Genomic DNA, 24,670 nt, shown 5'->3' with positions numbered 1-24,670 from the left:
TCATAAGAAACCTTGAGATCACAAGGCTATTACTGGTGTTTAAATTGTCTCTCATAAGAAACCTTGAGATCACAAGGCTATTGCTGGTGTTTAAATTGTCTCTCATTAGAAACCTTGAGATCACAAGGCTATTGCTGGTGTTTAAATTGTCTCTCATTAGAAACCGCGAGATCATTAGGCTATTGCTGATGTTTAAATTGTCTCTCATAGGAAACCTTGTGATCACAAGGCTATAAATGGTGTTTAAATTGTCTCTCATAAAAAACCTTGAGATCACAAGGCTATTGCTGGTGTTAAAATTGTCTCTCATAAGAAACATTGAGATCACAAGGCTATTGCTGGTGTTTAAATTGTCTCTCATAAGAAACCTTGAGATCACAAGGCTATTGCTGGTGTTTAAATTGTCTCTCATAAGAAACCTTGAGATCACAAGGCTATTGCTGGTGTTTAAATTGTTTCTCATAAGAAACCTTGAGATCACAAGGCTATTGCTGGTGTTTAAATTGTCTCTGTCTTCAGTTTTCTATGTAGTGTTTATGAGTTTTAAATGTCTTTGATTATTTCTGCCTCTTTTTATGATAATTAAAACCAATTGAATATGAATTAATAATAAAAATTAGATCATACAAATAATGCTTACATTCATAAGTATTTAACACAACAATTATAACTGTTTTGATTTGTTTTATTTTACAAATAAATTAATGCCTGATGAATACACAGCAAATAATAAAATACAGAAAATGTTGAAAAAACAAATAGCTTTCTTCAATACTCGACATACATATTTTTCTTTCACTGATAGTATGCAATCACCAAAATCATATTCCTTAACCCTTTCCTCCATAGTGACGCCTTTTGACGCCACCCCCTTTACTCCATAATGACGACTTTTGAAGCCTGTGTAGTACCTTAGTTAAAACGCTTTGACTACAAAGTGTCTGCAGTAGACTAAATAAAATTTGTATCCAATATGAAAAGGAATATCGTAGGAATATCTTACTTAAATTTATTTGATGAAATATTTGTTTTTCGCAATGCATTAATACTTGAAATCATATTTTCAGAATTTCATTAAAAAATCCTATGCGAAATCAAGTATGCAAAAAATAAAATTCAATGGAGGAAAGGGTTAATATAAAGTTCCACAACACTGATTTATTGAAAAATATGCCCTAACACAATAGTTCCTGAATTGAAAACAATCGAACATAAAATATCAAAAATAAGCTATTGATATTTTTTAACTTTAACATTCCAACATCTTCATTTTTTTCTAAGTTTTTTTAATCTGCATTTCACCAACATATTGCTATTGTGTGATAATATATTCTAGGACCTTTTCTATAATGGTGAATTAATTACTATTCTGTTTTTTATTACAATAAAAATAAAGTTAGATAATAATAATTAATTAATCAAGAAATACATTATTCAAACTATGCAATGAATGTGAAATCTTCGGGGGGAAAAAATTGAATCACAATTCTTCTTTGGCATTAGACTTTTTTGCAAACAGACCTATAGGACATGAAACACCAGTGCCCCCAAGTCCACAATATCCGTTTGGATTTTTATGTAAATATTGTTGATGATAGTCCTCAGCGTAGTAAAACTCTTCAGCAGGTAATATTTCAGTTGTTATTTTATCATGGCCTTTTTCTGTTAAAAGTTTTTGATAGGCTGTACGAGATTCCTTAGCTTCCTGTTCTTGCTGGTCCCCATAGTAATAGATTCCTGACCTATACTGGGTGCCAACATCATTTCCTTGTCTCATTCCATGTGTTGGGTTATGACTTTCCCAAAATAACTGAAACATAAGTATGTAAATAATTATGGTACCTGTATTGTTTTAAAAATGTCAGTCAATCAGATTTCAAAATGTTCAGCCACAACCATGATTTACAATGTTCAGCCACAACCATGATTTACAATGTTCAGCCACAACCATGATTTACAATGTTCAGCCACAACCATGATTTACAATGTTCAGCCACAACCATGATTTACAATGTTCAAGCAAGATTTTTAGGGTTACTGCAGATTCATTATTCTTCATTGAAGTATGTGATTTACAGATCAATCATGAAGTGAAAGTTCACTGAGGTAAACATTTGAGCTGAGTCAGATAGAAATTGACCGTAACCCTGACACATTATGTATGTATATGCCTGTCCCAAGCAAGGAGCCTGTAACTCAGTAGTTGTCGTTTGTTAATGTGTTACATTTTTCGTTCATTTCTTTTACATAAATAAGGCCTTTAGTTTTCTTGTTTGAAATGTTTTAGATTGTCAAATCGGGGACTTTTATAGCTGACTATGCTCGTTGTTGAAGGCCATTTTGGTCTCTTGTGGACTGTTGTCTCATTGGCAATCATACCACATCTCCTTTTTTATACTTATATATGCAAGCACACATATACATGTACATGTATCAGACTTTTATTTGTTTTAAAAAATAAGAATATGACAATTACAGCTTTTTTAGGGACATTTTCAACCCCAAATTAAGTTGACAGATGTATTAATATTCATTTGCATTAGGTCGATTTCTATGTCACAGCTCATTTTATATAGGCTTGTGTGCAAACTTTGACAAGACAACAAATTCAAGTTTCCACAAAAATACATGTTTCTTCAATCTACAACAAATGGTATCCACGAAAATAAATGAATCCACATTATCTTTGATTTAGTTATTTCAAAGGCAAAAGAACTAAAATGATTTGTTTTTTTTTATGTAGCTCAGGATCATGAATGTTTGATTTTGTATAATTTTCAATTATGGTAACCTTAAGGAGGTATCATCTAAACCATACCTTCAATACCAGGTATGACAGAATAAACTTTAATATTCCAATATTAATGTAGTTTGTGAATTATCTCTAGACTATGATAAACACCTTTGGTTTTGCATAAACTCAACAAATCAAATATCCTAGCTTGTCTTTAATCTTATTTAAGGTGGTACCCAACACCTTGACTAAAATTAATTTGGTTCGTTCAATTTTCACTAAAGGAGTAGGTCCGGTAAGACCCCTTTTTGGCCCCAAAATATGGCAGTTTTACAAAATTGTTAAAATGTATACTTTTAATTATTTATTGGACAGAAGAATGCTTCTGCTACATAAATATGGGCTGTTTTTCACAATACGATGTACATATATCAAGGACTAGCACCATTAAGTCATGCTAAATTACTGAAATCTTCACAATTCTACCATTTTGGCTAAATTTTGGACGGTTTCCGTGTAAAACGAATATGGCCGCATTCGTGTTCATCCAAAATATTTAAATGTAAGTTGTATTTGATGATAATACATAACATATATAAAGGTGGAGGATGAACAGGGATGCGGCCACTTTCATTGTTGACAAAAACCATCTTAAAAGTGACATTTTTCAGCATATTTGGTAGATTTTTCATATTTGAGCTTGAATCGGAGCGTTATTAAGGACTAAATAAGTTAAAATCTTTCTCATATATTTATTGAATTAAATAAAATAGACATTTAAGTGTTTAAAAAGTGGTCAACATCTTTCGTCAGATGAACTGGAAATTTGAGGCCAAAATCGGTCCTTACCGGACCTACTCCTTTTTACAAAGTACTTACTTTTGACCCTTTAACAAAAATATAAAAATAAAAAAAAAAGTTTGAAGAAGTAAATAAAGTGGTATTTGCATTCGCATGTGACAGACAATAATTTTGATCATAGAGAAGCTTGACAACACAACGTAATTAAAATGTTTAGCTGATTGTTAAAGAGTTATCTCCCTGTAGTGTTAGGTACCACCTTAATGAAGTGGTGACTTTTCAAAGAACAAACACTGGTAGTTTAATTTTGAGGAACAAGTCTTCACCATTACCTTTAAAATATCTGCATAAGATGTTTTCTTTGGATCAAACACAAGTCTGACTACTTCATTATGACCTGTTCCACCTGAACAAACTTCTTTATATGTAGGGTTAGGTGTAAATCCACCAGAATATCCTACCTGAAAACAAAAACACATCATTTGATCAAACCTTTCTCTCAAAATGGCATTAAGGAATTCACTTAGGATTCAATTTTTGTATTTCAGATTTTAATTATTTAGATGTCATTACACATATTGCAATCAATGTGTGAGAAGGGAAAAACTATTAATTCTTAAAATGTCTTTCCTTCAGTATTTAGTTTAATCATGTAATAACTTTCACTGAAATGAAGGCGGTTGGATTGTTTGAATTGTTTCACGTTTTGTCATGATTAAGCTTTTTATATCTGACTATACTAAATGGGTTTCACTCTTTTTTGAAGGCAGAACAGTGTCAGGGAACATCACAATACACTTTATCACTATTTAGTCCAATCCGGGAAAAAACAGTCATTTATACAACTTCCTGTTTGGGTCAGGACGCCGAAAATAGAGGTCATCAGTAGTGAGCTAAGAGAGGAAAAACTTTAGAAAGCGACCATTAAGAAACTTTGATAGAGTATGATCCACTTTTTTCAAAATCAAAATTGAAGTAAAAAAAAAAACATTTGGTCTGAAGTATTTAAGGTTGCTTAAACAGGTCTCATTAAAAAGAAACATGCATGGTGAATTGTTTAAACAGGGTCCCAGATAGCTTCAACTGGATGAAAAAGTTGTGTAATTTTAGAACTTATCAGGGATGGAATAAATGCGATTAGGTGTCATTATACATGTAGTGTTACATCAAAACATGAATTTATGACACTAACAATGATTGAATCTTTTTTTTAACAATTGCTAATCTTAAACACAAACCATAGTAGAAAATACTCCTTTGTGTTTCCAAAACTTTCTTTCTGCTCCCCAAAAACATCCAAGTCCTAAAAATAGAATAAAAACTTTTTATTTTCAGCATTAGGATATTCATTCTTTTCCCATTGGTCACACTATTTACTGTCAATCTAATTCAAATGTATCAACCTATCCATCTTAAATGCTTTGATTATACGTTACTTAATTATTCTATTGCAAAACCAGTATTATATAGTAATTTCTTAATTTTAAATTATGACCTGATAAGTCATTGAAATAAACAGCTGCGCCATGAGGGCATGATACGCCTGACATCTTATGTGGAAGTTATATGCAATAATCATAAATAGTTTCTGAGAAAGTTTTAAGCAATAACCATATATAGTTTTTGAGACACAGCGGGAAACCCCCCACCCTGGTTTTTTTTTACAAAAAACTAAATATCACTAAAATAAAATTTTGAATCAAAACCCAAAAGTATACAGATCTTTAGATTAATATAACAAGAAGTGTGTAAAGTTTTAAGCAATAATCATAAATTATTTTTGAGATACAGCACGACATGTAATAAAAAAACTCCCCTGTTTAACAAAATACTCAATAACTCAAAAATAAAATTTTTAATCATCACCAAAAAGTATACAGATTTTTAGATCAATATAACAAAGAAGTGTGTAAAGTTTTAAGCAGTAATCATAAATAGTTATAGAGATACAGCACAACATGTAAAAAAAAACTCCCCCTTTTTTACAAAATACTCATTCACTCAAAAATGAAATTTTGAATCATCATCAAAAAGTATACAGATCTTAAGATTAATATAAGAAAGACATGTGTAAAGTTTGAAGCAATAATCATAAATTGATTTTGAGATATAGCACAACATGTAAAAAAAAAAACTCTCTCCTTTTTTACAAAATACTCAATAACTTAAAAATGAAATTTTGAATCATCACCAAAAAGTATACAGATATTAAGATTAATATAACTAACAAGTGTTTCAAGTTTTAAGCCATAACCAAGAATTGTTTTTGAGATACAGTGTGACATGTGAAAAAAACATACCCCTGTTTTAGTTAATACATAGTGCCGTAATGAAATTTGGATAAGTCGTTCTCAAGTTACGGTGCGACATGTTTACGCCAAACAGACCTTTTTTTTATAAATGAAGACCTTTCTTGTTGTTTTAAACATTACAATTAATTAATAAAAAAGTACTGTTGCTCAACACCCTTTTATAACTGAGGTACTTGTCATGGAAGTTTCAATTGTCTGTTATAAAGGTACTTCACTGTACTTACCAAACATTGCCATCTCCATGCCTTCAGGGAATGGTTCTTTGATAGTATTACCATTTACCGCATGTTTAGGTGATACCACCATTTTCTCTAGTCTACCTTAAATATAAAATTTCATCAACATACACCATGTACTCTGGTTAAGTTTTCAGATTTCCATATGTACTTAGGCACAACCATTCATCTTTTTAGTGGAGGCACGGGTTTTAATTAATAACTATTTTTTTACATAAAGAGGTTTGAGTGCTGAGGGTATAAAAAAAACTGTAAAAAAATCATTATCATAGTGATATTTTCAAAAATATTATAAAATTATAAAATAACCAAGTTAAAGGTTGGGGAAATTGAAACATTTTGGAAAGATTGTTCTTGGGGAAAGTGTTATTATATGTCAATAGAAAGAAAACAAAGGGAGATAATCTTTTAAATAAAACTTGTACCCTGTCAAATAAAAGTCAGTCATTATTTATAGCACCAATAATAGATATTCTATCTTTACAATTATTTATTTCTTAGAAAAATATCGCCACATGATTACAGTTGAACATGAAGACACATTAAAACATTAGCTGGTAAATCAATAGTCTAATACATGTAGTCTCAGGTAGATCATAAGACATATATAGAAATTTGTTATTCAAGGTCAGTACAAAAAATGCAGTAAGACCAATTTTGTTTAAGTGAATTAAAATCATTTGAGTCATTTCACCTGAATTTCATGAGAAACTTATTTCATCAAAATTTGCCTGTGTAGAGCAAAATCAGTTCTTTCATACAATATGAACAGCCAAATAACAATTGGACTGGAAAAGCTATTAATAATAAAAAAAAAAATAATCCTGATTTTAGTTTGTATATATATATACATAAAGGTGGTTTTACCTGCAAGGGCTTCATCCTTCTGAGGCATCTGGATCTTTGATGACATTTCTCCCATAGAAAAGAAGCTTGCTGTTGGTGGTCCTGTCTTAAATAACTGTGTCACAACTATAAACAAGGAGGCACTTCGTGGCAAAAGATTCCTGTAAATTATTTCAATATTAATAACAGAGATGATTCAGACTATTATGTGATGGTCATAATGTATCACTTACACAAAAGACTTGGTCACATGGTATGATATAACCAGATGAAGCTTGATGTCCTATATCTTCCTAGTTGTACACCTTTATAAACAGTATGTTACATGTGTATAAATTTTTACCTGGGACCAACTATATATTCTAGGCCTCGACTTAACATATTTCGCTATATATGATATTACAGAGGTGTAGCACTATTAGTAAATTAGAATGTATAATTTGAGCTGATATTGTTAACTTACTTTAAGTGGTTGCATAAGCTTATAAAACCAGAGACTCTAGTTATAATATAAGGAAATGTGGTATAGGCCAAGACAAGGATTTGTATAGTGTATCACTATACAAATCCTTGGCCAAGAGCAGCTTTTTCCTGAACGGGTTGAAAAGCAGCCTGTCCTTGCTTATTTAAGAATACAGTAAACAAACGTTACAAATAAATAAATACAATCGGTTACGCATGCTATATATAACACCTACATTGAAACTTACATAACCCAGATGTTGATGCAACCATTTCTTGAACTGTGTGTTGACAGATGAAAACGAGGTTATAGGGAAAATCCTATCGTTCACTTTAACCCAAAATAAGCACTTGACTCCGAACAAAAATATAACTTTTTTTAAATTTTATTAGCTGTCAAATTCCAAATTACGAAATCTGAAGAAGAATTTTCTTAACTGTTTGTTGAACAATGGATTTAAGTTATTGATATAATTAGTGAAGTATAGAAATTGAATGCCAAGGATTTGTAATTCATAGTAATTACAAGCATAGATGTAAGCTACTATACACATTCTTGAGATGCCTGGGACTAATAAGTAATTTTTAAAATAGTCCAAGAGATTGACAATAATTGTTTTAAACACATGATGAAGTAATAAGTTCGGATATAACTAAGGATGTATATACTACGATACTATACAAATCCTTGACATAACACATATTATTCACTGAACCATGACATGGTTTTGGCGGTATGATTGATGAGTCACCACCGTGACCGTTGGTCTTTTATGGTCCTTACAAATTTAAGGCGATAACCATTTCATATTAAGACCCTGTGAAGAAAAGAAAAGGGAATCGAGCCCAGGTAAGTCGACAAAATATACTGATAATTCTGACAAAAAGTTTAATTGTAAAATGTTATTCCCGTCATTCGTAATGCTAAAGGCATACAAGACTTCATCAGATCAAATTTTAAAGATCTTGCCACCTCATAGGTAGTAAAATACACACACACGTGCACATGCACACACAATAACTACGTTCTTATAAACCAAGAAAAACAAGGAAAAAAACATGATACAGTTTTGCCTAATTTTTTAACAATTAAAATGATCATCAGAAGTTCTGAAAATGCTAAAAAAAATGTGTTTTAAATTAAATAATGATATAATAAGACAAACATATGACTTTAAATCAAATCTCCTATTTCTTAATTTTTGCAAAAGTTTGTCTTACTGAAATCAGAGACATATATACACATATGTATATAATATGTGTATATATGTCTCTGCTGAAATATATTTATGTGAAAACATGAATCACCAAACTACTGTACATGCAGTACAACATATCACATTTATAACTGCGTACACCCTTCCATAAAACACAATTACTTGAAGTGTTGTTATTTTATCTCATGCCACCTGATTATATCATATAAACAAATGCTGACCAAAAAAACATCAATGCCTTGCAGCATTTCTTTATTTCAATGTTGTTCGATGTTGATTGACCAACTGGATGTACATAACTCATCAGTAACATAAAAATAATATTCTTTATTCTCATAAACCATAAGGTACAACGGTACAGAGGTATACATACATATAGCAATGAAAACAAACTCATTTATAATAACATCTTATACACAAACATACATACACACAGGCATACACTATCTATCGTTGATACATACATATATATCAGTATGTACAGAATATACAAAATAGGGGTTATTTTATTGCCTAGAGAACACATTATTTATTTATGTTTAAATGTACATAGTTTTTCTAATTTAAACTTGTTAGTACAACATTTAGTATATGAATCATTTTTATATGTTGCAAGAAATACAAGCTAATTCTGAAAGTAGTCAAAATCAGATTGGTTTTTTTAATGCAAGCCGGAGACGTTCTAAATCCTTGCTTACGGATAGTTGTAATCAATAAATACATGTGCCCGGTTTTAATTGTGACTGGTACGCTAGGTGATGTGTCTGAAGCTACATGTAGTATTAAGGTATTTCAAGGATTTGTATAATACAAATCCTTGGGTATTTTAATTTATTATTTCAAATTACGAGATTTACGCACAATTCTTTGAAAATGAACCCAAACATTTAAAAGCCAAGTATGTGAATACGCGATGAGTTATATGATATATATAGAGACCTCAAACGAATATCAAAACTAAAAAACTTTGCATGAGGGAGTTAAAAATTGGTGCCAATGAGTTTTTTCTAATTATATAATTTTTCTTCAATCATATGCAATATTATCGCCTCCTATAAAAAAAAAAAGAAAAAAAAAAAAGAAGATGTGGTATGATTGCCAATGAGACAACTATCCACAAAAAAACCAAAATGATACAGACATAAACAACTATAGGTCACCGTACGGTCATCAACAATGAGCAAAGCCCATACCGCATAGTCAGCTATAAAAGACCCCGATAAGACAATGTAAAACAGAAAACTAATATATTTTTTTTATTTCAGAGTTAGAATACATTTGTTGAAAATGAATTTTGCAGAATTTCCATTTGGAGTACCACAAACTGGGAAGAATGCAGAAAAAAATCAATGACATTTTAAAAACAAGTTTTCATATGCAAGGAAGACTACGTGTAACGAATGCATGTGCAATAGTAAATCTTGTTCTTAATCGTTGTCTAGAAGCAGTTGGAGTAAAAGCTACAATAGTATATGGAGTTCACCAACCGAACGGTGTGATTGATCCGGAGGGAATACATCTACCTCATGTTTGGTTAAACATTGAAGGTAATATTGTTGATAATACTTCTGTCGAGGATCTGCCACAACTCATATTCATCAAAACAAAGCGATTTGGGAGATATAACCAAAAATCTGTTAAAAATACAGACGGGCTGTATATGGGAGACCATGTGACTAAACAACATGGCATTGACGACCACGACGTATCTCAATTTGAATGGTTGTTGTCCAACTCAGATAAAGCTCTTGCTCTCTCCAGGAATAAAATTCAACTGGATCAGTATTTCAGATCAATGATGCAATATGTGTTATCTAAGTACAAGGTAGAAGTTCAGGATATTTCTGAAAGTGTGTTTAATAATTGTTGGAACTGCAATAAAAGTGACTCGTCTTTGAAGGTGTGCGGTGCTTGCAAAGTTTCCAAGTATTGTAGCAGAATCTGTCAGAAGAAAGATAGAAAAAAACATAAAACAATTTGCTTACCTCCAAACAGTTATTGATATAGTATTGTAAATAAATTATTTTGGAATAAATTTTCTCTGTTCACCTGATTCTAGGGACATAAAATAATGTTGCCACATCATATAAGTGAGAATAATAGTTTAACTCATTTGGTGAGAAAGTATGTGTAACTGAGTGACACGTTTTAGTTGTTTATATAACAAAAAACGATATTTATAAAATTGAGAATGGAAATGGGAAATGTGTCAAAGAGACAACAACCCGACCAAATAAAAACACAACAGCAGAAGGTCACCAACAGGTATTCAACGTAGCGAGAAATTCCCACACCCGGAGGCGTCCTTCAGCTGGCCCCTAAACAAATATACTAGTATACTAATTCAGTGATAATGAACGCCATACTAATTTCCAAATTGTACACAAGAAACTAAAATTAAAATAATACAAGACTAACAAAGGCCAGAGGCTCCTGACTTGGGACAGGCGCAAAAATGCGGCGGGGTTAAACATGTTTGTGAGATCTCAACCCTCCCCCTATACCTCTAACCAATGTAGAAAAGTAAACGCATAACAATACGCACATTAAAATTCAGTTCAAGAGAAGTCCGAGCCTGATGTCAGAAGATGTAACCAAAGAAAATAAACAAAATGACAATAATACATAAATAACAACAGACTACTAGCAGTTAACTGACATGCCAGCTCCAGACTTCAATTAAACTGACTGAAAAATTATGATTTCATCATATGAACATCAGACACAATCTTTCCCGTTAGGGGTTTAGTATCATACCAACATAACATATATGAGAAGAACATATCCCGTGTTATACCAACAACTGTTTTTAGAATAAATGTGCAAAGACCTTATCAGTGACTCAATATTAACGCCAACATATGCAATCTTAAATGAATTGACAACAGTATCGTAATTATATCCCTTCTTAATAAGTCTATTCAAAGGTTTTGTAAGTTTTTGAGGTGAATACTGACACCTTTGTGCTTTATAAAGAATATTTCCATAAAAAAATGGATGTGAAATACCTGAACGTATAAGAAGTATGCATGTTGAGCTATATTTACGAATGATGTCTTTATACCGATGATAAAATTCAGTAAATGTTTTGACTAGTTTGTGATATCGAAAACCCTGGTGTAATAATTTTTCAGTAATACATAAATTTCTCTCGTTTAAATCTAAAACATTGTTACATACACGAGCGAATCGTACAAGTTGAGATATATATATACACCGTAAGATGGTGACAAGGGAACGTCTTCTTCTAAAAACGGATAATTAACGATAGGCAATGAAAAATCATCCCTTTTATCATAAATTTTAGTATTCAGGTTATTTTAGTATTCAGCTTTCCGTTAGTGATATAGATATCAAGATCGAGGAAAGGGCAGTGGTCATTGTTAGTATAAGCTTTATTTAAAGTAAGTTCAACAGGATAAATTTCATTAATATACATACTGAAGTCGTCATTATTAAGAGCCAAAATATCATCCAAATATCTAAAAGTATTATTAAATTTGTTTATCAGATGTTGTTTCGATGGGTCTTTGCTTATGTTTGTCATAAATTGTAACTCATAACAATACAAAAACAGGTCCGCAATAAGTGGTGCACAGTTAGTCCCCATTGGAATTCCGATAATCTGACGATATGCAGAATCCCCAAAGCGAACAAAAATAGTATCTAGTAAAAATTCAAGGGCATATATAGTATCAAAGCATGTCTAACATAGTTTTTTTGTTTATTGCTACTAAAAAATGACCTAAAAGAGTTTGAACATATATATTCACATTCTAATTGTTTGAATGTCCATTTAATAAGGTGTGTGAATTTTTTCTTAATGAGAATGTGAGGCAATGTGGTATACAGGGTAGAAAAATCAAAACTTTGAACAGATTCAAAATCACCAATATAAGCATGCAATTTATCAAGTACTTCCAACGAGTTCTTGACACTCCAAAAGTAATTTTATTCCACTATTTTCGAAGGCCTTATTTGAACAATTTATTATCAGGTTTTTAATTGTACCAAGTGTGCTGGTAAGAAGAATAGACAATTTAGTAGTTGAACAATGGCTTGAAGACGAAATAAATCTATATTTGTAAGGCTTTTTGTGTAGCTTCGGAAGCCAATACATGGTTGGGACGTTCATTGTATTTGGCTCTGCTTGTAAAGCGGTGGCTAAAAGTTTATGTTTGTTACAGATTTCGTTTTCTGAAAATGGAGTCAGTTGGAATGCTACCATCCTAGTTGAAATAAGTTTACAATAAAGTCCTTTTTCGGTGTTGAAGTTGAGCACCTCTTGTTTTATTTTCACTTGCATTTCCAGAGTTTCCTATAGCCAGGCAAAAAGGAAAATACAATGCGACTCAAGAGGGGTGAGGGTGTTTATCATGTGATGCGCTTTTAAACTTCTTATAAAAAGTTTAAACTATATTAAAATAATGAATAGGTATGATCACCCAAATATTCCGACAGATACCATACTAGGATCTATATTATAAGCTCTCTTTTAACATTCCAAATAATTGTTTTGCTATCATGTACAGCATGTAAATGTTAGATTGCTGTTCTTGATTACCATGCATTGTAATACGATGGACTATGGAATCGTGTACATCAAATTTTGATCTGTAGTACATGCTGAAGGGAAAAGGAGGAATCACACCTAATTTTCCTCGATCATTGTATGACTACGGAAGTCAAATTAAGACCACACAGGCACCCACTCTAAGGGATCCGCTATTGTTTTCGGTGGTCACATTTTATGAATCGTCACTTGTCATGGTAAGAACCGTCACCATTAAGTATCCACTATTTACGCAACTCGATCATCAATTCAATTCAATTGGCTTAAGTTCAAGATACATTTCGTCAATCTGGCTGGCACTGGTGCTCTGACACTACACATTCCTGGCTGTGCGGTTAGAACCAATTCAATTGGTTATTAATTAATGGTCATTGATATCTTTCTGCGATATTTTTACAATAATTTCCAAATATTTTCAAACATTGAAGATTTTTTTTATTGTTTAACTTGGGAGTGGAAGTTTTTTATACTTAACACAATCAATGAAATAACATTACATGTTTGGAGACGGATTGTGTTTAACGTCCAGTGACACTGAAACATTGTATCATGTGACATATCAGGACGAAACGTAGTCCATACAAGAGTGTGAGAAATTCAAAATATTGTTATATACACTTCACAAAAATCAATTCTACTATATTTCTTTGAAAGTTAACTTGGAGTGAGAATGGAAATGGGGATTGTGTCAAAGAGACAACGATCTGACAAAAGACCAGATAACAGCCGAAGGCCACCCATGTTCAATGCAGCGAGAAAATCCCGCACCCTGAGTCGTGCTTAAGATGGCCCACAAACAAAAATGTATACTAGTTCAGTCATAACGGACGTCATATCAAACTCCGAAATATATAAATAAACTAAAATTAAAAAGCATACAAGACTAACAAAGGCCATAGGCCCCTGACTTTTGACAGGCGCAAAAATGCGGCGAGGTTAAACATGTTTTTTTTAGATCTCAATCCTCCCCTTTACCTCTAGCTAGCCAATGTAAAAAAACAAAGCAAAAAAACAGAACAATACGCACACAAAAACTCAGTTTAAAAAGCCCGAGTCCGATGTCAGAATAGGTTACAAAAGCAACTAAACGGCAAAATGACAATGATACATAAATTACATAAATTAACAAAGGGCTACTAGCAGTGACTGACATGCCTGCCAGTTCCAGACGTCAATTAAACTGATTAAAAGATTATGCATTTATCATATGAATGTCAATCACAACCCCTCCCGTTAGGGGTTTAGCATTATACTATCATAAAATATATGAGAAAACACATAACCCGTATCATGCCAACAACTGGTTTAAAAATGAATGTGTTTATTTCCGATGACAAGACCCTATAAATAAATCAATATTAAAGCCAAAGTATGTTATCCGGCTTTAATGACCTAACAACAGTATTGTATCTAATGTTATACGGTATATTTTCTAGTCTGTTTAAAAGTTTTGTTAGCTTTTCAGGTGAAAGTCGATATTTTTGTATAGAAAGAGCATCCCATACAATATTGGATGTGAAATACCTGATCGTGTAAGATGTCCGTGCATGTTCATTTATATTTACGAATGATGTCCTTGCACCGATGATGAAATTAAGTAAATGTTTTATTAAAGGGGCACTAGCTACGATATATATAAAAAAAATAAAGTATGATTTTTTTTAGATCAATCATTAATCAAATTGGAATAATGAAATAATAATTTGCTTTTAGCAATCAATTTTCTTTAATTATGTTGAAATAAGCGATTAAACATAATTTTTGACTGATTCACTTGCAAGTGAAAACGTCATCATCATTCTAACCGGTATTCATGTGAACTTCAAGTTAACCCCTAGCTAGAGATTGACAACGCATGCATTGTACGTGTACTGGTTATTTAAAGAAAAAGAATGTCAACAATGAAAGTGAAACTACGGTAAATCATTTGATTGCTAATTCGATGCACATAAAATCATTCTTATATGGTTAAAAACAATGAGAAACATCTATTTTTAATCTATAAAATAAAATCAAACAGACATATAAAATGCAATTGCACGTGTTGGTTTAATCTATTCGTATCTTTATTTTTGTTTACATCGCTTATATGGTCATCTGAGGTCAAATCGATAGTTAATTAGATGGCGTCTGGACTAAAATACACACGAAACGAACCTATATATTATCTACCCCATGCTCTGTAAACTGTTTATTTTAGACTTTTGATAGTTTGGATAAATGTTTTACTTTGTTATAAACCAAATATGAGAATTTGAGTCAAATCGGTTACAATGAATTTGACAGCTAGTGCCCCTTTAAACTAGTTTGTGATATCAAAACTGGTGTATAAACAATTCAGTCTCTGTATCTACATAGATGTTATTCGTTAAAATATAATACGTTGTTACATACACGGGCGAATCGAACACGTTGAAATATAGAAACACCTTATACGATGCTGACAAGGGAAATATGGATAACTAACATAAGAAATGAAAAATCATACAGTAGCCGTCTAAATCCTTAATAAAAAATAAATTAATGGGAAATTCGATCTTGCTCTTTCAGAATTGTGTGTGTGAAAGGTACCTCATAAACTTACTACCTATTTTTCCTTTAAAACTCTATTTTGTTTTGAAAAATATTTGGATCTTAAAGATTTTAGATTAAGACAATCAATCTGTAAAATTAGAATAAGCGCTCATCCATTAAGGATTGAGACTGATAGATACGCCAAACTTTATGTGAATAGGACACTCAGAAAATGTTTATACTGTACTTTAAATAAAGTTGAAGATGAGATACACTTTGTAACTGAATGTCCACTATATATTGATAACAGAAATGATTTTTTTACTGAAATATCTCTAAATTGTAATAATTTTCAATCGTTAGACAATTTTTCAAAGTTTTTATGGCTATTTACACAAGAAAATGTGTATAAATGTTTAGGAAAGTATTTATCTAAAAATCTAGAGATAAGGAGAAGTTCAAAAATAATGAATACAAATTAGCCACAAATATACATATTTTGAGTGGTATATGATTTTAAATGGTATATTTTAAAAATCTAAAATGTATTGTCTGGTTCTGTCCTGGCCTTTTATAGCATTTTTTTAATAGTACTAAACAATGTTGTTTTCTTATATTATATGTCTCTAATTTATGTCTAATCATATGTACTTGTATGTAATGTCATGAAAGCTCTTTATAGGGCCCTTTAATTGGAAATAAAATATTCTTATTCTTATTCTTATCTAAGGTTCATACATTATTTTACCTTCAATATCAAGGAATTGTATAGTATATTTTTTCAATATAATACAAATCCTTGTTAATATTAACAGCATTTTGAAGTTTAGCTCGGTACACGATATTTATTTTAGAAACTCCCAAGTGTAAATTTTATCCAATTAAAACAACGATATTTTTGTCTGCAGGGCAAGTCCTTTCAATCGCCAGCAACTTCCGGTTTGAGTCGTCGATTGTACAGTGCATTTAATTACTTGTATTTTAACAGAAACAGAAGCTTAAAGACACAGGTATAAAATGTTTCTCGTATTTGGTTTCAAATTATTTTGGTTTTGAAATAATAATTTTGTAATTTAGTCTCTTAATGAATATTTAGAGTATAAAATTTTGTATGTTTTATGACGTGTCAATAAAATTTCTGTGATATTTCATCAGGTATACAACTCATTTGTTCTCACATATGTTAATTATACGTTTCTACTTACATGAACAATACATTTATATTCTTTAGAAATATATCTGAACTTACCACATTATGTTTAAGTCTCTTGGTAAATACTTTGTGTATTGTAAATAATCAAGATTTACAAAGAAAGATAACCTGTGTGATATTTTGTCTTATCAGTTTTAAGTGGAACGTATGGTTAATTTTTATTATTGCCCAAAGAAAATGATGTTTGAGCAGAAGAAGCAAAACTAATAACTGAAAAAAAGTTACCAACTTTATAGTAAAAACACCTTTTTTGTCTGTCAAATATTTGTGGATTTAATAGATTTTGGACTTTTTAAATATTAGACACATGCACATGCAATGTATACAGGTAAGGAATAATTATTTAAATAAATGGTTGATTATACCTCAATTCACATATAATCCACTTCTGAATGTAAATTGGGATAGAGGTATAAAGAAGTGTCACGTTTTCACAATAATTTTTAAAATGATATTCAGTATGATATTTGAGCATCAGTTTGTATATATCATACCAAGATTTGATGCATACTTATTTTCTTTATTATAGACATGGATCAGGTTATGCAATTAGTTGACCCAGCCAAGCAATTTGCCAAAGATTCCATCAGATTAGTTAAAAGATGTACAAAACCAGATAGGAAAGGTGGGTGCATGTATAGAGTTTGAACTGGTCATTAGTTATATAGATATAGGAAGATGTGGTGTGAGTGCCAATGAGACAACTCTCCATCCAAATAACAATTTAAAAAGTAAACCATGTCTATATTTATTTCAGGTTCTACACATTACATTCTTGTTCTTGGATGTATTTATTAAACTTTAAAATTAATGTATTTGAAAAGAGGACTCGATCTCATAATTTTCAAATATATATGTATGGGTAGAGTAGACATGGTAGATGTGGTTGTCAAAAATCCAGCAAGAGGAGAGTGATTGCAAATTCAATAGATACAGATCAACTCAATACAATTTAGTTTCTGCTTAGCTTCACCTCTAAAACCACAAATTTTCTATTTTTACAAAACAGTACAAAATATACCTTAGTATGTATAGATAATTTATATACATTTATTAAAAAAATTGAGAATGGAAATGGAGAATGTGTCAAAGAGACAACATCCTGACCATAGAGCAGACAACAGCCAAAGGTCACCAATAGGTCTTCAATGCAGCAAGAAACTTCTGAATGTGGAGGTGTCCTTCAACTGACCCCTAAACAAAATGACTTTTTTTTGTAGACTAGTTCAATGATCATTTTCATTAAATATACAGAATTAAGCCTTCATTATTAAACTTTTTTCTTTTCTTTTTAGAATTTCAGAAGATTGCCATGGCAACAGCAATAGGTTTTGCTATTATGGGGTTCATTGGATTCTTTGTTAAGTTGATACACATCCCAATCAACAACATCATTGTGTAAGTTTAACAAAAGATACACTTTTACATATATCTATGTAGTAGTTTTCTGAAAGATTGTTTATGATTTAATTTTTGTTGTACAATGTATTGAATATATCAATATGTTAGTATTTCATGTATATGATGCTGAATGAATTTGATTTTGAGATTCTATAATATTATTATATGAAGAAAATTCTGCCATTGCTTGAGTTAATGTTAGATAAAAGAAAAAAGAGGTTGATATAGGAAAATGCATGTCAGAGAGTATGCTTTTTATCAAGTACCACATGTTTCATACATATTCAATTTCATGCAGATGATTTAAAATCTAGTGTTTAAAAACAAGGTAGTGCAACTCTTATTTACTCACTTAAAATTGTTAGATTATTGCTGAAAGGAATTTTGAGTGTATAATTTAGTATGAATTATTTGTACCTTTGTCTATAGTTTTATAATGTATCTGAATGGATAACCTAAACAAACCTGATAGGGTTCACATGTACAAGTTACTGCTATGTTATTTAACTAATTGATTTTCTTTAATTTTTCAGAGGCTCCTAATTGATTGACAGTATTAGCAAACAGATTCCACCTCATCATTTCATCATTTTTACTTTGGACAAAAAATACAAACATTAAACTTCAGAGCAAAGAATTTGGCTGACAAAATTTTTCAATATATTTGTATTTGAAGGAATGCAAATCTTAAATGACAGATCATATAAGGAAGGAGTGTGACTTCAAATAAAGCCTATGATTATACTATTTACCACAGCAAAAAACTAACTTCAACACACTCATTTGAAATTCAATGTGACAAACAATCTGTTTATATTAAGAGTCGGATATTTTATTTATATTTTGTTATTGTGGATGTATTAAGACAAATACAACAGATTTTTGTCACAACTGTTTAAAATGAGTTATTATGTTATATGTTGTAATTAAAATAAATGTACTGAACAGATCTTACTACATGACTTATAATCCCTCAAGATTGTTATCCCACTCAATCCACTCATTCCACTGGCAACAAAAGCCAGAGAAGACCAGACATAATGTGGATTCATTTATTTCTTTAGTTGTTACTAAATCTTATTTGTAAGATATTTGATTCATGGATTAATATGAATTATCATCTATAAGCCTTTAGAAAAGTTTTAAATTTCAATTCATTTAGGGGCCAGCAGAGGACCACCTCTGGATGCAGGATTTTCTCTCTGTGTTGACCCATTGGTGGCTTTCGGCTGTTGTCTGCTCTTTGGTCGGTCTGTCGTCTCTTTGACATATTCCCCATTTCCATTCTCAATTTTTATTCATCTTTAACCATGAAATCTATGAAAAATTATATCCTACATTTTAAAATAAACATAATGTACCAACATAAGCTAGTGTTTCAATTATGTCATTTTAGCAATCAGATATATAAAAAAAAGATGTGGTATGATTGCCAATGAAACAACTCCTCACAAGAGACCAAAATGACACAGAAATTAACAAGTCAACTATAGCACTTTATAGGCAGTACATCTTATTTGTAGTGCAGTTGTATTAGCATCGGTTGACTGACTTTGCCTCTTCTTCTTGTAATAGACCAGCAATGGGTTTAACATTTTAACATGGATGACAAGTTCATTGGGTCAAACCAATAGCACATGGATTTGGAAATACACTGATTTATGGCCCTGTCCTGTATTACCTGTATACATGTATTAAACTCGAGATATTTATTGAATACTGTAATTTCAGAACTTGTGTGTGAATTCTGGAAAGCTGTTTCAGAAGGCAAGATCTTACTATTTTGATACTGTTTCAGAAGGCAAGATCTTACTATTGTGATACTGTTTCAGAAGGCAAGATCTTACTATTGTGATACTGTTTCAGAAGGCAAGATCTTACTATTGTGAATTCTGGAAAGCTGTTTCAGAAGGCAAGATCTTACTATTGTGATACTCTATCAGTCACATTGCTTGCAAAAATAAAAACCGCACAAAATTAATGTTGCAATAGTCTTGCATGTACCATTGTGAAAGGGCGTTTTGTACAGATTGCGAAACTTTTATGACCAATACACAAAACCAGTTTTATTGACTGGACATTTTTTTTGGCTAAAAAAGGGTGTGGTCAATTGCCACACTTGGTCGTATAAGTGTAAGGGCTTTTAAAGTCTTCACTAGAAATATTAAGCCCTGTTCACACCCTTTTGCAGATAAATGTGTCTTTGACGATCATACCACATCTCCTTTATCTTTACAATGCAGAATTAGTCCATCCAAAGAAGATGTTTATTAATTTATTTCACAAATTGACAGTTTATTGAATCAATCTTATTTATTACACACAGGAAATCAGATTACTAATATTATTGATTGATTGTTGCTTGCTTAACTTAGTAGTTTTAGTTAGTTTAAACATATTCTATTTGCTCAAAGCAAAAAAGGATCAGACACAAGTAAAACATACTTATAAAGTCTTCTCCACAATACAATATATATAACAATACAAATTGAAGGTGAGCATGCATCAAATAATATAAACAACATAAATAGTACTTATCTATACTGAAAAAAGTAGAGGGAATGAGGAAAAACGACAGAGATTAGGTTGATGATGATGTGTGTTTTACCTATATTGATACTATACTACAAGGAATCATTTTGATCTCTTTATAGAATTAAATACTTGTTTAACAATTTGCACATTTTGATCATAGGAAAGAGGTGCTTTTCCAAAAAAACAGTAGTTTGAAGTCTAAATCACAGCCTTCGAGAAGCCAGCTGAGACCATTAAACAATATAGCCCAAAATACTTCGTAGTTGAGAGTACTAGTAAGTACTTTCAATATGAGAACCTGTATGTGCTTTGATTGCCTTTGCTACAACTACCCACTTACACAAAATACAAGTAAGAACTTTAAATGAGAACCTGTATGTGCTTTGATTGCCTTTGCTACAACTACCCACTTACACCAAATACCCGTAAGAACTTTCAATGAGAACCTTTATGTGCCTTGATTCCCTTTGCTACAACTACCCACTTACACCAAATACCAGTAAGAACTTTCAATGAGAACCTGTATGTGCTTTGATTCCCTTTGCTACAACTACCCACTTACACCAAATACCAGTAAGAACTTTCAATGAGAACCTGTATGTGCTTTGATTGTCTTTGCTACAACTACCCACTTACACCAAATACCAGTAAGAACTTTCAATGAGAACCTGTATGTGCTTTGATTGCCTTTGCTACAACTACCCACTTCCACCAAATACCAGTAAGAACTTTCAATGAGAACCTGTATGTGCTTTGATTGCCTTTGCTACAACTACCCACTTACACCCTATACCAGTAAGAACTTTAAATGAGAACCTGTATGTGCTTTGATTGCCTTTGCTACAACTACCCACTTACACCAAATACAAGTAAGAACTTTCAATTAGAACCTGTTTGTGCTTTGATTGCCTTTGCTACAACTACCCACTTACACCAAATACAAGCAAGAACTTTCAATTAGAACCTGTATGTGCTTTGATTGCCTTTGCTACAACTACCCACTTACACCAAATACCAGTAAGAACTTTCAATGAGAACCTGTATGTGCTTTGATTGCCTTTGCTACAACTACCCACTTACACCAAATACCAGTAAGAACTTTCAATGAGAACCTGTATGTGCTTTGCTTGCCTTTGCTACAACTACCCACTTATACCAAATACAAGTAAGAACTTTAAATGAGAACCTGTATGTGCTTTGATTGCCTTTGCTACAACTACCCACTTACACCAAATACAAGTAAGAACTTTCAATTAGAACCTGTATGTGCTTTGATTGCCTTTGCTACAACTACCCACTTACACCAAATACCAGTAAGAACTTTCAATTAGAACCTGTATTTGCTTTGATTGCCTTTGCTACAACTACCCACTTACACCAAATACCAGTAAGAACTTTCAATGAGAACCTGTATGTGCTTTGATTGCCTTTGCTACAACTACTCACTTACACCAAATACAAGTAAGAACTTTCAATTAGAACCTGTATGTGCTGTGATTGCCTTTGCTACAACTACCCACTTACACCAAATACAAGTAAGAACTTTCAATAAGAACCTGTATGTGCTTTGATTGCCTTTGCTATAACTACCCACTTACACCAAATACAAGTAAGAACTTTCAATAAGAACCTGTATGTGCTTTGATTGCCTTTGCTACAACTACCCACTTACACCAAATACAAGTAAGAACTTTCAATTAGAACCTGTATGTGCTTTGATTGCCTTTGCTACAACTACCCACTTACACCAAATACCAGTAAGAACTTTCAATGAGAACCTGTATGTGCTTTGATTGCCTTTGCTACAACTACCCACTTACACCAAATACAAGTAAGAACTTTAAATGAGAACCTGTATGTGCTTTGATTGCCTTTGCTACAACTACCCACTTACACCAAATACAAGTAAGAACTTTCAATTAGAACCTGTATGTGCTTTGATTGCCTTTGCTACAACTACCCACTTACACCAATTACCAGTAAGAACTTTCAATGAGAACCTGTTTGTGCTTTGATTGTCTTTGCTACAACTACCCACTTACACCAAATACAAGTAAGAACTTTAAATGAGAACCTGTATGTGCTTTGATTGCCTTTGCTACAACTTCCCACTTACACCAAATACAAGTAAGAACTTTAAATGAGAACCTGTATGTGCTTTGATTCCCTTTGCTACAACTACCCACTTACACCAAATACCAGTAAGAACTTTCAATGAAAACCTGTATGTGCTTTGATTGCCTTTGCTACAACTACCCACTTACACCAAATACCAGTAAGAACTTTCAATGAAAACCTGTATGTGCTTTGATTGCCTTTGCTACAACTTCCCACTTACACCAAATACAAGTAAGAACTTTAAATGATAACCTGTATGTGCTTTGATTGCCTTTGCTACAACTACCCACTTACACCAAATACCAGTAAGAACTTTCAATGAGAACCTGTATGTGCTTTGATTGCCTTTGCAACAACTACCCACTTACACCAAATACCAGTAAGAACTTTCAATGAGAACCTGTATGTGCTTTGATTGCCTTTGCTACAACTACCCACTTACACCAAATACCAGTAAGAACTTTCAATGAGAACCTGTATGTGCTTTGATTGCCTTTGCTACAACTACCCACTTACACCAAATACCAGTAAGAACTTTCAATGAGAACCTGTATGTGCTTTGATTGCCTTTGCTACAACTACTCACTTACACCAAATACCAGTAAGAACTTTCAATATGAGAACCTGTATGTGCTTTGATTGTCTTTGCTACAACTACCCACTTACACCAAATACCAGTAAGAACTTTCAATGAGAACCTGTTTGTGCTTTGATTGCCTTTGCTACAACTACCCACTTACACCAAATACAAGTAAGAACTTTCAATGAGAACCTGTATGTGCTTTGATTGCCTTTGCTACAACTACCCACTTACACCAAATACCAGTAAGAACTTTCAATGAGAACCTGTATGTGCTTTGATTGCCTTTGCTATAACTACCCACTTGTACCAAATACCAGTAAGAACTTTCAATGAGAACCTGTATGTGCTTTGATTGCCTTTGCTACAACTACCCACTTACACCAAATACCAGTAAGAACTTTCAATGAAAACCTGTATGTGCTTTGATTGCCTTTGCAACAACTACCCACTTACACCAAATACCAGTAAGAACTTTCAATTAGAACCTGTATGTGCTGTGATTGCCTTTGCTACAACTACCCACTTACACCAAATACCAGTAATAACTTTCAATGAGAACCTGTATGTGCTTTGATTGCCTTTGCTACAACTACCCACTTACACCAAATACCAGTAAGAACTTTCAATGAGAACCTGTATGTGCTTTGATTGCCTTTGCTACAACTACCCACTTACACCAAATACCAGTAAGAACTTTCAATGAGAACCTGTATGTGCTTTGATTGCCTTTGCTACAACTACCCACTTACACCAAATACCAGTAAGAACTTTCAATGAGAACCTGTATGTGCTTTGATTGCCTTTGCTACAACTACCTTCTAGCACCAAATGATAAGAAAGTTAACACTAGGATTTTAAATAAATATTCACCCTACAGATTCAACATTTTTTTTGGCAAATTTCACACAATTTGTCTAAAAACATAGACTCCCAGGTGTCTGTAATCACTAACCAGTTGGCTGGTTAACAGTATACAAAACTGAATTTTGTATTTACACATTGGAGACAAACTTCTAACTGAAACAAGAGGACAATTTAACAAATGACAATACAACTCAATAGTTCTTGTCTTTTCAAGTCTAATCAAAACCCGTAGAATGAATTTAAGTTTTGTATTAAGGGATG

General features: G+C 32.1%; 2 protein-coding genes across 3 annotated transcripts; one reads left to right on the top strand and one right to left on the bottom strand.

Moving 5' to 3' along the window:
• Nucleotides 1-664: 664 nt before the first annotated feature.
• Nucleotides 665-7,787, bottom strand: LOC134708287 (peptide methionine sulfoxide reductase MsrA 2-like). 2 transcript variants are annotated; one of them, XM_063568707.1, is made up of 6 exons: nucleotides 7,640-7,787; nucleotides 6,951-7,090; nucleotides 6,072-6,167; nucleotides 4,774-4,838; nucleotides 3,868-3,996; nucleotides 665-1,810 (listed from the first exon to the last, which is right to left on the bottom strand). In XM_063568707.1, coding segments are annotated over exons 1-6 (762 nt in total). In that variant the 5' UTR covers nucleotides 7,642-7,787; the 3' UTR covers nucleotides 665-1,480. The 2 variants fall into 2 exon arrangements, with proteins under 2 accessions (XP_063424777.1, XP_063424778.1); XM_063568708.1 differs by having other exon boundaries at nucleotides 7,628-7,747.
• Nucleotides 7,788-7,858: 71 nt separating this feature from the next.
• Nucleotides 7,859-10,638, top strand: LOC134708289 (uncharacterized). The gene is made up of 2 exons (XM_063568709.1): nucleotides 7,859-8,241; nucleotides 9,874-10,638. The coding sequence occupies exon 2, from the start codon at nucleotides 9,942-9,944 to the stop codon at nucleotides 10,608-10,610; it is 669 nt and encodes a 222-aa protein (XP_063424779.1). The 5' UTR covers nucleotides 7,859-8,241; nucleotides 9,874-9,941; the 3' UTR covers nucleotides 10,611-10,638.
• Nucleotides 10,639-24,670: the final 14,032 nt, after the last annotated feature.

This window comes from Mytilus trossulus, chromosome 2, assembly GCF_036588685.1.
Source record: "Mytilus trossulus isolate FHL-02 chromosome 2, PNRI_Mtr1.1.1.hap1, whole genome shotgun sequence".
NCBI classification, from domain to species: Eukaryota; Metazoa; Mollusca; class Bivalvia; order Mytilida; family Mytilidae; genus Mytilus; species Mytilus trossulus.
The sequence above is the reverse complement of the archived record's forward strand: the minus strand, read 5'-3'. Positions and strand labels throughout refer to the sequence as shown.